Source organism: Mesoplodon mirus, assembly GCF_964341445.2.
Source record: "Mesoplodon mirus genome assembly, chromosome: 11".
NCBI classification, from domain to species: Eukaryota; Metazoa; Chordata; class Mammalia; order Artiodactyla; family Ziphiidae; genus Mesoplodon; species Mesoplodon mirus.
In genome coordinates, this window is record NC_138987.1 from 81442944 (window position 1) to 81464201 (window position 21258).

General features: G+C 37.9%; 1 protein-coding gene across 1 annotated transcript in view; it reads left to right on the forward strand.

The window, feature by feature from the left end:
- The window catches only part of ITPR2 (inositol 1,4,5-trisphosphate receptor type 2), a 540309-nt gene that overhangs the window by 422356 nt on the left and 96695 nt on the right, over window positions 1-21258 (forward strand). Inside the window, exons 46-49 of the mRNA XM_082634919.1 lie at window positions 4853-4960; window positions 9221-9413; window positions 12073-12198; window positions 19339-19514. Coding sequence (XP_082491045.1) covers window positions 4853-4960; window positions 9221-9413; window positions 12073-12198; window positions 19339-19514 — 603 coding nt within the window. The remainder of the gene's footprint in view (window positions 1-4852; window positions 4961-9220; window positions 9414-12072; window positions 12199-19338; window positions 19515-21258) is intronic.

Genomic DNA, 21258 nt, shown 5'->3' on the forward strand with positions numbered 1-21258 from the left:
CACTATAAAGTGACTATAAAGAGGTAAAAGCTTTTCTTTTTTTTTTTTTTTTTTTTTTTTTTTTTTTTTTGCGGTACGCGGGCCTCTCACTGCCGTGGCCTCTCCCGTTGCGGAGCACAGGCTCCGGACGCGCAGGCTCAGCGGCCACGGCTCACGGGCCCAGCCGCTCCGCGGCATATGGGATCCTCCCAGACCGGGGCACGAACCCGTATCCCCTGCATCGGCAGGCGGACTCTCAACCACTGCGCCACCAGGGAGGCCCAAAAAGCTTTTCTTTTAACAAATGAATTTATTTACAAAACAAAGATAGACTCACAGACATAGAAAACAAACTTATGGTTACCAAAGGGGATGGTGGGGGGAGGGGGATGCGTAGAGATAAATGAGGAGATTGGGATTAACAGATACAACTACTATATATAAAACAGATAAACAACAGGGACCTACCACATAGCACAGGGAACTCTACTCAATATCTTGTAATAACTTACGATGGAAAAGAATCTGAAAAATATATATATATATATACATATATAATATATACACACACATATTAACAGTCTCTTTGTTGTACACTTGAAACTAACACAACATTGTAAATTAACTATACATCAGTTGAAAAAGAAAAAAGAGAAGAAAAAAGAACTAAAAAATTTTAATAAATAAATTTAAAAGAAATTATTCAAATTAATGTCTCACCTTGGGAAGCTCTCCATAATTTAAGACTTAAAGACTTACATTCAGTCGATTAAACAGGTATGTATTGAGCATCTAATATGTACCAGACACTCTTCTAAGCCTTGGAACAGTGAACAGCAGTGAACAAACCAGATGAAAACCCATGTCCTCTAAGAACATACACTTACTTTCTTCAGGGGGAGATAACTAATAGATCAATGATAAAATATGGTATGTTGTAGTGTGTGCCATGGAGAAAAATAAAGCAGGAAATGGAGTTAGATGTTTTGGGGAAGGTGAGGGAGTTGGGCTCTGAAAGCATGGTTATTGCTAAGACAATATTTGGAAGGGGTCCTGAAGTAGGGTTAGGGAGCAAGCCACGCGGGGATCCAGAGGAAGAGAATCCAGGCCAAGGGAACCACAACTGCGAAATCCCTGAGATGGCAACGTGATTCTCGGGTTGAAGGAACAGGCAGGAGCCCGGTGGGGCTGGGACTGTGGGGAAGGTAGCAGGAGAGGAGTCCAGAAAGGGAGTGGGGCCAGATTCTGTTGTCCTCCTTGGCCATGGTGAGGACGGGGCTCTGGCTCTAAATGAGGTGACAGCCGCCGAGAGTTTGGGGCAGAAAAGAGGCATCATCTGATCGAAAAGATGACGCCAGCTCCTGGGTTAAGGCGACTCCGGAAGACAAGGGTGGAGCCAGGAGACCAGGTACGAGGCTATTGCAGGATTCCAGGCAAGAGGAGATGGTGACTGGGAACAGGGTGGTGTGGAGGTGTGAGAAGCAGTGAGATGACAGACACTTCTGAAACCTGGTCCTTGCTGATCACTGCTCCCTGCACTCTGTCAGTAAGCTCCATGCCAAGTATCTCACTCTGACTAGCCCTCCCTAACTAGGACTTCCTTCTCCCACCTAACTCCCAACACATTTTAAAACCACGTTAGAAGCTACAATTCGTTGATCCTGTCACCTTTTCATTGTCCCTCCTGACTTCATTTCCTTCCTTATTCAGCTTGGATTCCATGGTCCCATATACATTCCTTGCATAGACTCTTAAATTCCACCTCTGTCTGTTTTTTGTATGTTGTTGACCTCACCCAGCAAAACCACAATCTCATTAATTACAACTCTGCTTACTCCATGTCTGGACCCTGACAGATGAACATCAAGGGAGAAAAATACAAAGATGCTTATTGCCCTCACTTTGACCATAGCAGAAGGGGGACCCTTGGGGTTTCCTGACAATCCCATTTTCCAAGTCCATTCACTTTCCCTAGCCGACTGTTCCATACCTTCTCTTCCTCAAATTCCCAAACCTCTCTCATCCTCCTTGTCAGCTTTTTACTCCACTGAGAAAATAAAAGTAACCAGAAAAGAACTACTCTGTATATCCACCACAACTGCCCACCCGTATTCTCTGCTGTCACTGTGGCTGAACTTGTTTCTATCTGAGGCAAGTTCTTCCATTTATATACTAGATCATTCCATTCTCACCTAGTCAAGACATTGCTTTAGCAAATGTTCCATCTCTCTCAAACAAACATGACGCTATAATTGCCATCTTTTAAAAAATCCTCCCTTTTCCCCTGTCCCTTTCTCTAGCTACCACCCTCTATCTTGCCTCCCCCCTTAGAGCAACACCCTTCAAGATCTGCCTACACTCATCGTTTGTACTTCTGCTCCTCTCATTCTTTTTTATTTTTTTATTTTTTTTATTAGTTTCTGCTTTATAACAAAGTGAATCAGTTATACATATACATCTGTTCCCATATCCCTTCTCTCTTGCGTCTCCCTCTCTCCCACCCTCCCTATCCCACCCCTCCAATCGCTCACAAAACACCGAGCTGATCTCCCCGTGCTATGCGGCTGCTTCCCACTAGCTATCTATTTTACATTTGGTAGTGTATATATGTCCATGCCTCTCTTTCGCTTTGTCACAGCTTACCCTTCCCCCTCCCCATATCCTCAAGTCCATTCTCTAGTAGGTCTGTGTCTTTATTCCTGTTTTACCCCTAGGTTCTTCTCATTCTTGTTTAAACTCACTACAGCTAGGCATTGGTGCCCACCATTGCCTGACCTGCTGTTGTCAAGGTTACCATGACTTCCAAGTTGGTAAACAAGTGACCACTTCCCAGTCCTCCTCTGATTTGATGCAGATGATCGCTGCCTCCATTTTTTAAAGTTCTTTCTTCATTTGGCTGCCAGGACACCTGATTTCACTGGTTTTGCTCCTACTTCACTGGCCCAACTTTCTCAGTCTGCTTTGCTAATGCCTCTCATCTTTCTAGCCTGTGTCAGAGTTCCTTAGATCTCCCTTCTCTGTCTAAACTTACTTTAGGTGATCTCATTAAGGTTCATGGTTTCAAATGTCAGTCATCTACCAATGACCCCTGACATTTAGCTCCAGCCCCAGCCTCTGCCCAGAACTCCTGACACACATCAACAGCCTGCTCACCATCTCCCTTTAGATGATGTCTAAAGCTTCACATGTCTAAAACCAAAGTGCAGATACTCACCCCCTGAATATGCTCCTCCTGCATTTTTGCTTAGCAAGTGGCATTTCTAAACTTTCAGTTGCTCAATAATTCTGGAGTCACCCTGAACTCCTCTCTCTCTCGTGCCCCAGATCCAATCCATACACAAATCATGCCAGTCCATGCTTTCAAGAACTGGCCATTTCTTAAAACATATGCTAATGTGCCTAAATGATTATCATAGTTTTATCCTTTGACACTCATTTAGATTTTAAGAAACACCTACAAGTCACAACAAGTTTTATGACTGGGGTTTGTAATAAAATCTGTATAATGCACATTTCAGTCAAAAATAAAATGTAAATATAAAACAGGAAATGGCTTTCTTGAGTGATTTATAAATACCCCTGAAAGCCAATTCTAAAATAATAGTTTCAAAAATGAGCAACATCAATGGAATGAATAACTTATCAAATTATCACTAACAAGGATGCTGTTGATTTAGTTTTAGTTTTATAGGTTCTGGATTATTGTTTAAAATTTATCTCCATTCTTTATACTTACAATTAACAGTAACATTTCATGAGTAATACAAAGACTTATTTATTGCCCTTTAATGTTGATAAGAGTACTGGCTCTGGAACCATACTGCTTGAGTTCAGTACTGGTTCTATTATTAGCTGGAAAGCTACATTCTCACAGACAATTTCCTTAAGTGCTCTGTGCCTCAGTTTTTCTATCTGTAAAATGAGGATAAGAGTGCTTGCCCCAGGATTTCTTACTAGGATCAAATGCGTTCATGTACTTAAATGTTTAGGATAGTACCTGGCACAGAGTAAGAGATAGGAATGGTACTAGGAATAAAAGAATTATATGGCAGATTCTTTGTTACTAGAAGCCCTCAGGGAACTTGAGGCTTAGTAGAAAATCTGCAAGGTTAAAGACATTATGAGGTTTTAGAGATTGTTCAAGACAAGCATAAAAGAGATACCTGAAGGCAATAGGTATTAGTTATCTACATGGTGAGAGAACTGACCAACAAATGCCATAGACATTCAAATGAGAAAGATTACTTCTGTCAACAGCAGGTTAAGATAATTTATGGTGAAATGTTTGTGTTTTAAATGTTCGGTTTCAATTACAATAAAACTGAGATCTGTACTCATAAGGCACCAATATTGACATACGAACATGTAGAAGCATAGGATTTTAGTACAAACTGCTAATTGTAGAGCTTTGATTAGATGCTGTAGGAAACATAGATACCTATTTATGTGTATATAAGAAGCTGCCATTTATATTGGTACCACTACCCACTGAACTATCACAGTGTTCATCAAGTTATTTATTATAAGGAGTATCCATCATATATCACTGTGGGCTTTTCTTCTTCCTGACACAATTATACATTATTGAAGATGTGTATTTCGTCAACAATTAGTAATTGAATACCTACTCTGGGCAAGACACAGTCTTCTCATGCTAAGAACCTATATTGCCAAATAAAAATGTAAGATTGCTATAGTGATGTTGTCATTTATGCCTTTCAAATAGACATGCTTTCCTGAAATGGAATTAATTGCCATTAACCCCAGAACTGTGAAGCTTATGTATACAAGTGGACAAAGTATTTTCAAAGTTTGTCCCCAGGACAGGGGAAAAAAGAAGTCCTGACACATTTCTTCCCTCTTTTCCCCCTAGTTGGCACGCCACAATAAACTCTTGCAGCAGATGCTCAAACCAGGATCCGATCCAGATGACGGAGATGAAGCCTTAAAGTATTATGCCAACCACACCGCACAGATCGAGGTAACCATCTATTATTTCTTGAATGGGACCAACTGTGAAAAGATATGCTTACTTTCTCTTTCAGACCGTTTTCATTATTGTTTCCTAGAACAACGAAGTAGAATTGAGTGATGTAAACTGTAAAAGTATATATACCAGAAGAAGAGATGTGAGCAGTCACTTGTAAGAAATTCATGTGCACGTCTTTCAAAGTTGTCTTTATTTTTCGACCAGAAATATATGTAAATTCTCTTTTATAATTAATAAGTTGGGTTTTTTTGTTTGTTTTGTTTTGGTCCTGGAAGAAATCATTGCAGAGCAGTGATATTTTAGAGACAGGATTATTATAGTGGATATTATCATTCAAGAAATGGTTTCTTTTAAAAAACTATGGAAAGCTTATTAAAGTAGAGATCTCTGTGTAAGAAAGTATTCAGAAGGGTGGGCAAAACGGAAGGCACTAGTAAAGTTTTCATATTGATAGCATGAGCTTGAAATGGTTTAACAATGTCCATTTCACTTTGCAGCAATTCAGTCCCACCCCCATAAATGAGACCTTATTGAAGGGCTGGTGGCAGTTCAGGAGGTGTGGGTTAACATGACCTTAATCATTTTGTGTTGTGAGACCCATCTGGCTGTCATTCACTAGCTATGGTATCATTTTGACACTGGTTGGCAGAGCTAATCAGGCAGAAGTGAGCAGAGTAGTTGACGCCTGTCACTCATAATTTACATTCACACATTCATTCACTTTGGCAGATATTTTTAGTTTTCAGCAGAGTGCATGATGGCATCACTGCTATTAACTCTCAAGGTACATAATCACTGTACCTTCTTGTTTACCGTTGCCAAACCTTTGCAATAATGAGAATTATTACTTCGTGTCTCAGAATGAATCCCTTGCTCACGTTTATAAGCATTAATAGCTTTGGTGGTAGACTTGACTTAGTGCGGTGCATGAGCTGGACCAGCAGCAGAAACATTGCTCTCTACCTCAGGTGCTTAGGAACTGGGAAGCTGGCAAAGTCAGCAAGCCAGGGAAATTGATATGAGTAAATCATCAAACCACCAAGGTTCTGCAGAAGGTCCCAGAGGCCAAAGTACAAAGCCAGTGATTAGAAGAGAGTATCAGGAATGGTAGACAGAATGGGCAGGTAGAATAGCAGGTGGGCCAGAGGTAGAGGTTGGGTTAATACTTGTGTGTGAGAGACAGAGGTTGTTATTGAAGTTGGACTTCCACTGGTTCCCAGCAGTGAGGAGAGATTTAGCTGTAAATACATATATTTGGTAAATGTTTACCGAGCCTTTACTCTTTACCAATTACATACACATAGAGAAGGTCATTCTGTGTAGTAATTGTATAAACAAAGGCCAACGAAATTTAGAGAAAATAGTAATTAACTGTGCCTGGGGAATTTCAGGATGGATTTCACAGAGAAGGTTGTCATAAAGTATATATTAAACGAATAAGTAGAGGTTTCTCTCTACTAAAGTTTGGGCACGGGATTTCAGGTAGAATTAAATGAAGGGAAGGTGAAAGAACATAGGAAGGGGAATGACTCTCTTCAAAAGATTACGGAAGTTGCTGTTTGGAAAAGGGATTGGAAAAGGGAATGAGGCAAAGAATGCAGGTAGACGAAATAGGAAGATAGAAAAGGGAGGAATGGTTGTACTGAAGATGACTTGATTGGAGAAAATAGACACACATATATTATAACACACACACATATACATATGTAAAGGGCTTGATGCTTGATGTTGGATTGCACATGTAAGGTGAGGGAAATACTGGGGAAAAGGATGCCCCTGGGGCTTCTGGTTTGAATAAATGGAGAGAAATTGGTGTTATGCATGGAGATCCTAGCTTTGGCAGTTAAAGTGTACAGGAAGATCATTTGTTGATTCTTGGATAAATTGAAGTTGAGGTGACTTTGAGGAATGCATTAAGTTGGATATAGAAGTTAAGGGTTCAAAGGAGTAGTCCGAGTTGATGATCTAAATTCTTCGCTTTGACCAATCCTCATGCTCATTCAAGGACCAGCTCATATGACCTCTTCAGAGAGGGGACTCCCCTCCTTCCTTCAGGCATTCATTAATTTCATCCCACTCTGCTCCCACAGCAGTTTGATCATTCTGTTAATGTGTCATGTTGGAATACTGTAACTTGTCCCCTATTTGAGGCAGAAGCTAGCCTTGATCATCCTTTTATTTCCAAAATGGAACACTGTTCTTGGAGCCTAACCATAATAATGAGTATTGTTGAAAATAATAGTTTGTCTATATGTTATAGACTCAAAGACCCTGGGAAATAGGAAGGACCTTGTGGGTTACCTAGTCTGTTCATCTATCCAAGGAGGAATTGCTTTATAAGGATCCTGTTTCTGCTTTAAATTCTTCCTGTGATAGTGATCTCACCATTTCAGGAGGAAACATCCAATTTGGAATAACTCCAATAATTAGAAAGTTATTTTTTGATAAAACATGCACTCTAGCCCACTTTTATGTTTGCCTACTGTTCCGAATATTTGCTACCCTGTCAACACGACAGCTTACCTCTAACATTTGAAGAGCCATTGTGATTAGTAAGCAACACAAGCTTTTACAGATAGGGATTCATGTTGTTTTTTCACTTTGAATTTCCCAGGACTGCTCGCCTAAGGACTGAATAAGCATTTGTTGAATAAGTATATTTTTAAAAGTATACATTTTTGGCTTTTCACAGTTAACGCATTCCCATCTCTTTCAGTAATCCCTCCAGCCTGTCAATGCCCCTTGTAAAATGTAACAACCAAGATCAAACATAACGTGTCCTAAAGGGGCTGAAAAGCTTGGCTTATAGTAATCAGAACATTATTTCTTAAATGCACCCTGAGTTTTTTTTAAACTGTTTGACACTGTTGGATCAAGTAAACCTTTTTTTCCCCGCACATAATTGCTTACCATACCAAAGAGGTCCAATTCTTCTTTTGTACAATTGATTTTTTTAGCCTATGTTCAAGAATTTTATTTACCACTACAAATTTCTTCTTTGTCTTATGATAGTATTCTAGTATGTGGTCTGTATATAACATATCATTTAAGGTAGCTTCAGTTACAAGTAAAAGAATACCAGACTGACAATTTTTTAAACAATAAAAATGTTTGATTATCCCGCATAATGGGAAGTCTGGAGGTACCAGTAGTTCTATAATTGATTAAATGACTCAGTGATGTCTTCAAACACTCAGACCTTTTCCATCTCTTCTGCTAAGTCTTCCTTATTATGCTGGTGATATGTCACTTCATGGTTGCAAAATGGCTGCCAAAGTTTTAAGTATCATCACCACCTTTTGTTCTAAGCAGGAAGAAAGATGGTACAGCAAAAAAGAGCTTTTGTGTTGTGTATTTGTTTTTTTGTTGTTATTTTATCTGTCTCATGTGGCTTTCTGTCTCTTCAGGAAGCACAGTCTTTCCTGGGAGCACCTCGCAACCCCAGGATATTTCTCCCTGTGCCTCATTTCCCAGATCTAGGCTATTTGCTCATCACCATACCAGTCAAAGGGAAATAGAATGACTCTTTTGCCTTAAACCAATCCTGTGATTCATTCTTCAGGGCTAGGTAGAGTACATAAATATGAAGCTTGAGACTTAGTCTACACAAACCCTTGTGACATAGGAAAGCTGTGTGTAAACATTTACCCTGGGTTTTGTTGTTGTTGTTGTTTAAAGTTAAATTCTTACAAATACCAAATAAGAGAAGTACAAAATAATGACTATTCACATCTGGGTATATGCTTGAATGGATGTTATACCTACAAAAGTATGTCTTGCTACATTTTCATGACATAAAGCATTTTTCTCTGTAGAACTCAGGGCACATCATGTAGCATATGTCATTTGTTCCCCAACAGCCCTTTTTAGGAAGAACAGGCTAACAGCAGGATAAAAATATACGAAGTGCTGTGCTTAAGATTACATAACCAGTCACTTGCCAGTTAAGACCCTCTTAGTTCTCTGATGTACTTCATGAACATAAAAATGTGTGGCAGGAGTTTAATGCTAATCCAGAAAGAATAAAGATTTTCTTTTGTTATTTATAACAAAATATAATACTTATAATACATTAGTCCAGTTAATTTCTCTCATTTAAAGAGAAAAATGTAAAGAACTATTTCAGATACTTCAAGTTGGTATATTTTTCATAACTGAAGTCATAAAGTATCATTAATAAAGTCGTGCTAAAAACAGAAAATAGTTGAAGACCATCCAAAACCTGAAAGAAATGCAAATTAATGTTTTCAGATTGTTCGGCATGATAGGACAATGGAACAAATAGTGTTTCCTGTCCCCAATATATGTGAATACCTCACGCGAGAATCCAAGTGCCGTGTGTTCAATACCACGGAAAGGGATGAACAAGGAAGTAAAGTGAATGACTTTTTCCAGCAAACGGAAGATCTCTACAATGAGATGAAGTGGCAGAAGAAAATCAGGAGTAAGTACAGTAAACTGAAATGGTTCATTTTGAGCACAATGATAGATACCTTGGTACCTCGGGATAACTGACGGTATTCGTTTCAGTTGGTTCTTAATTTCTTGCCATCTGTTGTTACTGAAATTGTTTATAGGCTTAAGATTGTAAGCTCAGTCTGCAGCTGAAGCCAAGACACCTGTGGCTTAAGGAAAACAGAAAACTCTGACTAATTAGATCATCTTTTAGTGCTGATCCTATAGTTTTATAAATATTACGACATCCAAGATTGCAGCTGTATGTTTCAGCCTTGGAACAGCTGCAGGTTTGAAGGGCATGAATAGGCCCTGACCGGCCTTAACAGTCAGTGAATGGGGTGGAGAGTGTCGGCACCAGCACTTTTGTCCTCTTGTGTTTCTGATCTTATGATTGAGTAGATTGTTTAATAGTTTCTTCTGAGAGTTATTCTATCTTTCAACATATCTGTACCTCAACAAATCAAAGTAAAAATTGTGTGACACTTACATTCAAATAGGGCAGAGTTATAATGTCACAGTTAAAAGTTACCATAATACAGTTACCATTACTTATTTCTCAGGTCTCCAGTCTATTTGGAAATATTATGTAACAGCCTAAATGGGGAAAGAATTTGGAAAAGAATAGATACATGTATATGGATAACTGAATCACTTTGCTGAACACCTGAAACTAACACAACATTGTTAATCAACTATACTCCAATATAAAATAAAAGGTTAAAAAACAAAATAAAATAAAAAGTTTACCAAAAAATTGAAAATTTTTCAAGTTTAAAATAAAGTTTATTTTCCCAGATGAGAAATATCATGAGTTTTTAACAAAAATTGATAGGGGTAAACTTTTGATTAAGTCTTTTCTGACTTTTGGGAAGGTTTTCCAGATAGGCAGCCATATGTTCTCAATACCTCTACTCAACAGTGCTTCATCATTTTAGATTCCTAGGAACTTCAGTGATTGTGGTTTATGAACTTGGTTGAGCTTGAGACATAGCATCTTTGGATAAAAATTGTAACATGCGTTGTCACGCTTCTTAGCAGAATATTTGAAAAAATATAGAAATTACTCTCCCTTAGCATTTTACCATGTAGAACCTTATGGAATTCAGAGAAAATTTTGGGTGTCCAGAATACATATAAAAACTCAATTTGATAAGCATACTTTTAGTTCTTGACAAAAAGTAAATTGAATAATGAGCCAGTGCTTGTAGGATCTGTGCTTTTTTAGATAAATGTTTTGTCATTTATCAAAAAACAAATCTTGGGACTTCCCTGGTGGTCCAGTGGTTAAGACTCCACCCTCCCAATGCAGGGGGCCCAGGTTCAATCCCTGGTCAGGGAACTAGATCCTGCGTGCTGCAACTAAGAGCCCTCATGCCACAACTAAGGGAGCCCACATGCCACAACTGAAAGATCCTGCCATGCCGCAACTGAGACCCAGTGCAGCCAAATAAATAAATAAATATTTTTTAAAAAAACAAATCTTAAAATAATTTCCAACATACAGTTTACTTTTAAAATTTGGAAGCAACTTATGATCAGGTTATAGACAGATCTAATTCATTTGATGGATTTGTTATTACAGATGTATGCATCAACATCTTCTGATTTTGTCTCAATATTCTGCTTTTTAAAATGAGGACTCCTAATTCAGGAATGATGGAGATGCAGATGTTTACAATTTATGACACATTAGTCAACTAAATCCCATGGCTAATCATAGCCTACTCCACTGCTGGAATGCTCCATTCCAAGAGAAGGAAAACAAGAAGTACTGAAGGGAAGTGTAGTTTATAAGTAAGGAACAGACTTGAGATTGGAATTCACAGAACATAATTTGAAAAGCTTAAAATTTCTATTTGAAAATTGAGATGTCTTTCCCCCTCAATTGACTCCAATATTTTAAATCTGATGTTAAGCTATTAAGAGTTAGAGAATGGACAAGACTCGAATAAGTCACGTGTCAAACTTATATGCATGACGTATCTGTTCAGTTCTTTAGGAGAGGTGAAAACAACTGAGTTTTGGTTTATGTAAATGTCAGTTGTGTTCAGTAGATGCATCTGCTAATTCATTTCTGATGACAGGTACAGAATCCCATTTCTGAAAATATTCAGCAAAGCCTCTCCCACTTATTGGTAGTTCTTGTTGTATCTTTCATTTACTTCTGCTGTTGCAAACCCAGCAAGTTCTCGGGAAGCCTAAAGGTTTAAAACTTAGTGTTATAAATCACTAGTTCCCAGTAAACAATGCTATGCCATGCTGTTAAGTTTCAGAGTTTCAGGTAGCTGTGAATGTATACCATTCCATTAAAAGGGGCCCCAGGCGGCTGCTAAACTCTCTTCCCCCCAATCTGTTCTAGGGATAAATTAAAGAGAATTCATATAGAATCATCTTTTCTGACCACCTTTAGCAATTGCAGAATTACTCATCCTTCTACAGTGGCTTAGATGTAAACTGGCTAAAGGAGAAAGAAGGAATCAAATAGAAAACTCCTTTTTGGTATCGATTATAAGTGTTCTAAAATAAGTCGTAGTTTTATAGTAGTTTACAAAAATGCATTTAGTAAAATGTTATTTCAATAGGACTCCTGATTTGAAATCAAAATTCATTTTCTGTTCTGTTCCACTGTGCTTCTTTCCCACTAGGTAATCCTGCCCTGTTCTGGTTCTCAAGGCACATTTCTCTCTGGGGGAGCATCTCCTTCAACCTGGCTGTGTTTATCAACTTAGCTGTGGCTCTCTTCTACCCATTTGGGGATGATGGAGATGAAGGCAAGTGCTTGTCTATCTTTAAATGATAAGTATTTTTGAGTCTGAAAACGATACTCTTGATGCATGCCCTAACTATGTAGACCTTCCCAATTACAACAGTTACAATCTTGTTGAACAGATTTTCTTTATTCATTGGAAATAGAGAATGATGGTAAGGAGAGTAGGCAAAAAACGATGGTCAATATAAATGTTTTTCAAAAAGCTCATATACAGAAGAGCTAGTAGAGCTATATTATATATTGACGAATAAGGCAATGAAAAAATTATTTGTATGTAATTTTTGTGACTGAAAGCATTTTTGTACTGTATTGTTTCAATTACATAAATATATGGGAAAAATGAGGGGGATGTATGCCAAAATGTTGACTGAGATAAATAAGTAGAATCTCTATTTTACTCTCTTCTCTTTGCTTTCCGTGTTGTCTGAGGTTTCTACAAGGAGCAGGCAAGTAATCTGAAAAGCAGTTTTTAAATGTACAGGGTAAGACAGAATACGATAATAGAGCATAAAGGATATTGACTATGAAGTTAATATTATTAAACGAACAATGAATTAGGTTTTGCAAAAGCAAAGACGAGAAATTATCCCATGTTAAGTGAAATGGGAAATAATAGGAGAGGTATGCTAAAGGGTGGGACTGTGGGAATTAAGTTTTGTTTAAATCTGGCAAAAGTGCATATGGGAAAATATGTCACAGGCTTGGGGTACAGTCCGGTCAATAACTTTGGAATGGGCGTTGAAAGAATGGCTTGGAGGACAAGATGGGAGATGCCAGCAAACAATCACCACAAGGTGCTTTTGTATCTCATCTGTTCATAGGATTGTGTGAGAATCTAATGAGATGCTATAGGTACAGCAGGTAGAATAGCGGCTGATGAGCGTGCCGTAAAGCTTAGCTGTCGATGTTGTTTGTTGTTACAAGATAAATAATAGTACTACAAAGGGAAGCTCAGTGAAAAGGATGGTATGAGACGAGCAACCGGTGTTTAGGCCTATTTCAGATGAACTGGAGGTGAGCAGGAAGGGAAATGGGAGTGTGCTGGTAATTTATTATTTCCAAGGTCCGTACAGACAGCAGATATCAAAGTTCTAGCCTTTGGGTATAATCTGAGTGGTCATAAAAAGTTTGATTCTTTTAGAAGGTACACCAGTGCTAATAAAAGAAGAATATTTGGCAGTGGAGTAGATGTGTGAGTTAAATAGCAATGAAAACATAGCAAATATTTGGCCGCCCTATGTAGGGAAGTTGCAAATACAGCAGGAAGCGGAAACAGCTTTCTCTTCATCGTGTTTAGTCTCATTTAGTGATGATAGCCCTCTTGGCGTAGAAGAATGTAACTCTTGTTACGGGGAGAAGTCCAGCCGGAAATGATAAATTAGTATCATTGGCACATGGAATGCGGAGAGTAGATCGTAGGGTCCCGGTTAATAGAAGCATAACATCTTAGATAAGGAAGCAGTTCTGGAATCATCTAATACCAAATCATCATTTGACACATACAGAGATGGAAGCCCAGAGAAGCTGAAGAATGGCAGATCTCAGAGTAGAAGGTTAACGCTTTTGTTTACAATCTAGGACTTTTCTCTGTGGATGATTAGGTTGCGAGTGTGTAGGTAACAGGTGCCCCTTTATACAGGACATCATCTTCCCTGAGTTCCATTCCATGATATCCCTTACGAGACCACCAGAGCCAAAGTATACAGCCTCTGCTGCCACCAATTGTACATGAAATATCATGGAGATGGGCGCTGCCACCACTCTGGACATCTACTCTTTACTCAGCAGGAGAAAGTAGAACACCTGCTACATTTTTTCATATTTGCCTGACTAATAACAATTATGATAGGAAAACTGATGAGGATAACAGCAGCTGTTATTGTTTACCATTTAGATAGGCTCGGGCAAAATGCTAAGCACGTCACATACATAACTTCATTTAATCCTCCTGACAATCCATAAGGTAAGTACTTCATCCTCATGGATAAAGACTTAGAGGCTTAGGAAGATTTGCCCAATAATTCGGGAGCAGAGTCTGGAACTGTGTATTTTTTTAACAAGTTCCCAAGGTGTTGCTAATACAACGGGTCCTTGAACAAGAACTTGAAACCACATACATAGTGGAATTTGGGATGAGGCTCCAGCCTCAGAAAGAAATAGGACTAACACAAACAAGGCAGGAAAACATGCTGTGTCATCATCAGGTGCAGATGCAGACTTTCCTCTTCAAAAGGGACTGAATAGACGTTAACAGTAGTAACCAAGATGGAGGCTCACTCTTAGGTATCTGGGTGTGGGTGTGGCCCTAAGAGGGAAGGGAAGGCATGAGCTGCCATTTTGGCAATGTGGAATCTGAAGATTGTTTGGGTAATCTGATTACAGTTCTATGTGGTTTATTTAATTATAGCTCCATGAATAAGGTTACAGTTTTGGTCAGGATTAGCTGAGCCTCCAACCTTCAGTTACACGCTATGCATAGCTAGGAAGGCTGAGGAAGCAAAGTTAAGAGTGACTAGCATACTTGGCCATCAGAATTGGCAGGAGAAGGTAAATTCTGTGCTGGACATACAAGTCTCTAACCCTGGATTTTGTCAAGCATAGACCAGATGACTCCATGGCTGGAGCACTTTGAGGCAATTTAAAGATGATTTAGTTGATCATAAGATTCCTTCCAAAAAGTGCTAAAAAAGTGATGGGGACATGTCAGAGAACACAGGATTCAACTTGAAAGGTCTCCCAGTGGCCACATCAGTGGAAATTTTGAGAAAAAATATTGACAGTAATACGTAATAACCCATAGAATAAAATAAGAATCCAGCAGTCCATATTGATAGAAGAGAAAGTATTCCAATTAATTCTGGAAACAGAATGTCACCATTTGGCGAACATCCTATGGTAGTAAGAATCATCAGTGGATGCTAAAATTAATAGGTGAGTGTTAGATGAAAAAGTATAATGAGAAACAGGACACTGACATAGTCAAAGTGTATTTCTCCATAATATACTTATTATAAAAGCAACAAGAGTGACTTTAAAGTGGAGAAATCACTTTAATTATGTGATCAATATTAATGTCACCAGTAATGAGACATAGCAACATCGAGTGCTTCTTGACATGATGTGCTGACAAGGACATGGCATCATTTGCCAAAAATGCATAAACTGAGGAAATTTCAGGCAAATCCAGAATGAGGACCATTCTACAAAATAATTGGCCCATACTCTTGAAGCTTATGAAAGTCAAAGAAATATTGAGGAATTAAGAGACTAAAGAGACATGACAGCTAAAAAGAATGTGTGATCCTGGTTCAGAAAAAAGTCATTATTTGGGCAATCCATGAACTTTGAATAAGGTGTATAGATTAAAGTGGTATATCCTATTAATTTCCAGATATTGATCATGGTACTGTGATTATGTAAGGTATTTGGGGAATCTAGGTAAAGGGTATATGGGAATTTTGTATTGTATTTGCAACTGTAACATTGTCAGAAAGTTTTGAAATAAAAAGTTAAAAAAGAAAAAAATAAGTAAATATGAAGACTCCATCCAACTCTGAGGTTCCTGGTTTCTGGGTATAGAAGTTGATCACAAAAATCACCTAGTGAATCTTGGGCCAAAAAAAGACCTGTGGTCAAAATGGGCCACCTTTCCCAACCCCAGATCCTAATGCAAACTGCTCTGGAGTCACTGTGGCTGATGTGGCAGGGAGAATGGGCTGAGTATGCTTTCTCCAAGGGTGTTTTCCAGCCTGACCACACATGAGCTACTGGGAATCAGTTGTGCCCAGATCTCTGGTTCACACTTGGGTTGTAATATTAACTGAGAAAATAGTGTCACCCTGCAACCAGGGTAGCAGTGTACAATAATTAAAGGGAGATACTTACTGGGGAAGGTGATTCTCAGAGGATCAGCTTAGAAGGCCCCCACCCTCCCAACCCCTACTGCGGATAATCTCCTTTCATTGCCAGGCTTTGCAGAGCTCTGAATTTCTTCAGGAAGCCAGGGCTTATTGTGTGACTGTAGGTTTTGGTCTGGGTTTCCATGTTTGGTTGATTGGTTTATATGTTTAACATGTGCTTCTCTAAAAAAGAAACTTGTGCCAAAGTTGAGGAAGGATGCTATGCTGGTTGTGGCTGAAACCAGAGCTGTTGATGCTAGAGCATCTCCTAGATGTCCACTCAGAAGTTGAGCATTGCCATGCCAACCATCCCTGCCCAGTTTGGCAAAGGCAGACCGTTAGCAGAGAAAAGTGCTGCCATGGGGATTTCTTATATCCAGATAGCATGTGATTTTTTAAGAATATTGTGTTCGAATTTTCGGTGTAATTCTTTTTTCCCTCAAGTGCTTCATGTTAAAGGAAATAAGTTCTTCAGGGTGGTTTTAATGCACTCATCTTAATAACAACCATTGATGGAGTGTGGCTGGGTGCCAGGCACTGTGTTAGGCCCTAGAGATACAAAGGTTGGGAAGGTTGTCCTTGTCCTCAAGGAACTTACAGTCTAGTTAAGGGATGAAGAAAGGAGTGAGGCACAATAGTAAAGAACACCCATAGATTTATCTGGTCTAGTTTAGCTGGACTGAGGTGGGGGAAACAGGAAATTCTTCTGAGGCTCTGCAAGGGGCAGAGCAATGAAGAGAGGGGAGTAATAAGCACCAAGCTCTCTAAGTAAACGTATGAACAAGTCAGTTGAGGTAGATAGGAGAGGTGAATTGCCTTGAGGTCTCCAGTTTTTCTATTTGAATTATTTTTATTAAGGACAAACTTTATACTTTCTAACACTTAATAATATATAGAGGGAATTCTAAAAATGTTTTCTGTTACAAAAGTAATACATGCTCATTATAGAAAGTTATATAAAGTATTAAGAAGACAGTCCCCCCTTTCGACCCTTAGTGGATTAAAAAATGGCTGTGACAGTCTGTACTGTCTTCTCTAAAGTTTGTCAGAGAGTTTCAGTTTATTCTTTTAGCATCAAATCTTCAGCTAGAAAACAGTATGATCATTCATATAGAATATGATTACAAATTATTGTCAATTGTCAAATGACAAAACTGTAAATTAACAGCCATTTTAAGTAACTTGTAAATTTATTTACTATTCACAAATACATATTTAACACTAAACTTTGTGCAAGGTACTAGGCTAGACACCATTTGAGTTCTCTCTACAAAGAGATCAAATACCCAGTTGTAAGTTCATGGTTATAATTTCATATTTAATCGAGGGGAAATCTCAGCAAGCCAGATACTGTCTGGGAAAGAGTGGTCAAGATGTGGTTAGATGATCAGGCATTAGTGACAGTGCACAGTGTGACTATCAGTGCCAAAGCTGAGACTTTTAAAACAAGAATGTCACACCAAGTCGTTGCTTGTGAATTATACTGAAGAGTCCAGTGAGTGGCTGAGAGTTGTTAAGTGTGCAAAGATGTTGGCAGTTTTAGTAAACTTAACAGTGAAGCTCCACAACTTGGGGAATTTATAACTGGAGACTGAGTTACTTACTCAAAACGAGCTCACAGGTTATGTTTCTGTTTATTCATTTAGTCAGCAAATATTTATCTGTTACTGCCTGCCAGGCACTGGGACAGGCCCAGAGGTGGTCCTCACGCTGACAGAGCTCACGTTCTGATGGCACCCCAGTAAGCATGAGAGAAGGTTGAAGGCATCATTCTCTCCATGGCTCTTTCAGATCTGTGAAGCCCGGGCAGTTGGTGGTCAGGCTATGTTTTGGTAGACATAGAGGGCTCACAAGCCAGCATCTTAATAAACATGAGTTGGGTACCCATTTTGTTCGTGTTGACAGAGGACAGGAATTGAAGGTAATTTCCAGAGCAAAGAACTTACCCCTTTTTTCCCACCATCTTCAAAGTACTCTTATCAGATCATAAATCTGGTAAGGGGGCAGATCAGATCTCTCCTCCCAATCTTCTTTCATCACTGCTTGCTTTAAGAGATAACATAAGAACAGTATTGCAAAAGGAAACCTGTCTAAGCCAGTGCTGCTCATTATCTGACTTTTGTTTTGTTTGTTTTTTAATGACTGACAGGATCTTCCTGCCTACTTTTGATCCATTAGCACTCACTATGAACTAAAGGCTTGTACAGAATTCACTGACGGAATCCAGATAATTCCATGGTTTCCATGATAATACAGAAACTCTGCACATCAGAGCACTTGTGGTGGTGTTTGCATTCAGAAGTGAATTTTATAAATAATAAAAAGAGGTGTGGCCCAGAGAAATCACTAGTGGAAAATCTCTATTTTACTGTTTCCCCTCTGACTTCATCAGCCTAAAGACACGTTTGAGGTCTAATCAGCCCAAGAGTGTTGCCCTTTAATTTACTTCTGCAAATATAGCACCACATGACCTTCAGAGGGGGATTCTTTGAATACCCATGTCAGAGCAAACGTCAATGAATTGTCCTTTTTTAAAAAGGAAATGTATTTTTGAACCCCTTTTAGGGCCATTGCTAAAGAAAATTTTGTTGTAATGGAGTTTAGTTTTGAAACATTTGGAACTTCTGTTTTCTGATGATGTAAATAGCTGAACATTTTTTTTAGATGTTCATTTGGCTTCTAAATACATACATATACATATGTATTCATACACATAAATACACTTGTATGTTTTAACAGTTAAAGCTTAGGTGTATTTCATTAAAGACTGGATATTCTCCATTCTGAATTCTTTAGAGGAATCTATAATATAAAAACTTGATAATAATAAAACAGGACAAGGTATGAGTTCACTGCCTGATTCCATATGATTTAGCTGAACATTCAGTGGTCATTAATCATAAATTTTGAATTAAGACTCCCAAGTGAGATACCTCTATCCAAAGTATTTAGCATGTAACTCCCGTAGGAGAGAAAGATGAACAAGTCTCAGACTTAATGAAAGGAGTGATGACTAGTGAGTATTTAAGCAGCCTGGGATTCATCACAAACTTTCTGGAAATGTAATAATGAGTAATGTGTACAAAGACATTTCCTCTAAGTATACAGTGTGTAGAGTGGGTTATTTTGAAATTCACTGTCTCAGGGCTTATCTTGCTGTATTATATAAAGTAGAGTGGCAAATATTTTAACATGTTCTAGTTCTGTTCTTAGTAAAAATAAACTCCTTCCACATCTTACAGGTACACTTTCACCATTGTTCTCAGTTCTGCTTTGGATAGCAGTTGCAGTCTGCACATCTATGCTGTTTTTCTTCTCCAAGCCTGTGGGTATTCGGCCATTTCTTGTGTCAATAATGCTCAGATCAATATATACAATAGGTCTTGGGCCTACGTTAATACTTCTTGGTGCAGCTAATGTAAGTACTTTACTTAGCTTTCTACTGTTCTGGATTAATTAAAAGTGTACTAAATATAAAAATGTAACTCTATGCTTTAACTCTGTATATACAGTAAATTCTAATTCATTGTGAGTCCGAGTTAATCAGAGTTTAACTTGTACCTTTTTTATTGACTTTTGAGAGAAGGGAAAAATGGCAAGTGAAAATTTGATATATTTAAGATGGTAGCATTTGGGGCATGACCCAGTTCTGCAGTCAGTTTAATCCAATTCAGTTTTAATGCCTTTGGCATCCTATATGGGCAGCTATTGACAATTGACTCTGAGCCACTGTTAACATCCTAAAGTAACTTCTAAATCATCCGAGAAAGATTAAATTATATTCAGCAGAATTTTAGAAGTCAGTAATACCTTTTATAAAATGACCAAAAGAAAAGGGTTGCTGTAAGAGAAAATATGAAGTTGGACTCTTTTTATGAGAACAAAACCTATTAACTTGTGAAAGGCATAGATGAGATTTTTTTTTTCCACTTAATTTTTTTTGAACTATTAAAACAAGGGAGTACATTTCACAACTTGAGCTAGGTAAGTTTAGAATAAGTAAGGCAGACTACTATTGAAAATAGCAGTAATTTTGCCCAAGAGATAAAATTTTAAAGGGACTAGACAACTTTTTGTATGGCACAGCTAAAAAGAGATATTAGGAAATGGTAAATCACCAAGTTGATGAAAGAACATGTTGCAGGTAAATAAATATTGCTAATAGGTCTGTCTGCTCAATAGCTAAGCACTTTCTATATTTTTTACTGGGTTTCTAACATAATATCCTATATTCTGGTGTCTGTATATCTGTATCTGGTATCTCCCCTACTACATTATACAGTTCATAAGACTAATGATTGATCATTCAATGTCTGAAACATCATTGGTACTCAACAAATATTTCTTAAGTAAATTAACTAATGAATGAGTGAAAGATTATCTTTGTATTCTTATACATTTACAGTGCCTTGCACATAAAAAACAGGTGGCAAATAGATATTGAAAATGAATAAATGAAATAATCAACCAAACTTTTGAGAACTATAAAGCCAAGCTAGTATGGCCAAATCTATGTTTCTGACCCCTACTATAATATTATATATAATATTATACATTATAATATTATAATTCTTCAAAAACTGGACATGATATATATGACAGATATGTACATACATATGTGATGGATACATATATATATATACATATATGTATGTGACAGATATATTTATATGTTTATATATATTAAACGATTACATTCAGGTCACCAAATTACCAATTATTCCTCAATCATTGTGAATAAAGGGAAGTGTACTATACATACAAAGGGCTCTATCAGCAAAGAATTCTGTAAAGTACCAAATATGTTATTCTGTAAGTTTCTTGAGGGCAGGGGTTGTCACATTCATAGATATAATCCTGTCTACCTCACTCACTCCCTACCTCATTTTTCTCCACCTTAATGCCTAGCACTTAAACATTCAAAAATTGTTTACATGAACTGAACTAGTACTTTCGGTGCTTTGGGATTAAGCTAATTTTGCAAAATTCCCAACCAAATGAATTAAGGAATCTTCATGGATTTATCTGATTTTTTCTAGGCCTATTACTGCATCCAGCTTATTATTTTTTCTTTAAAAAATACATTGACTATTGAACCCAATTATTTAAAGAAACAAATAATATTTCTAAACTGATAACTGATCCTCAATAAGACATTAATC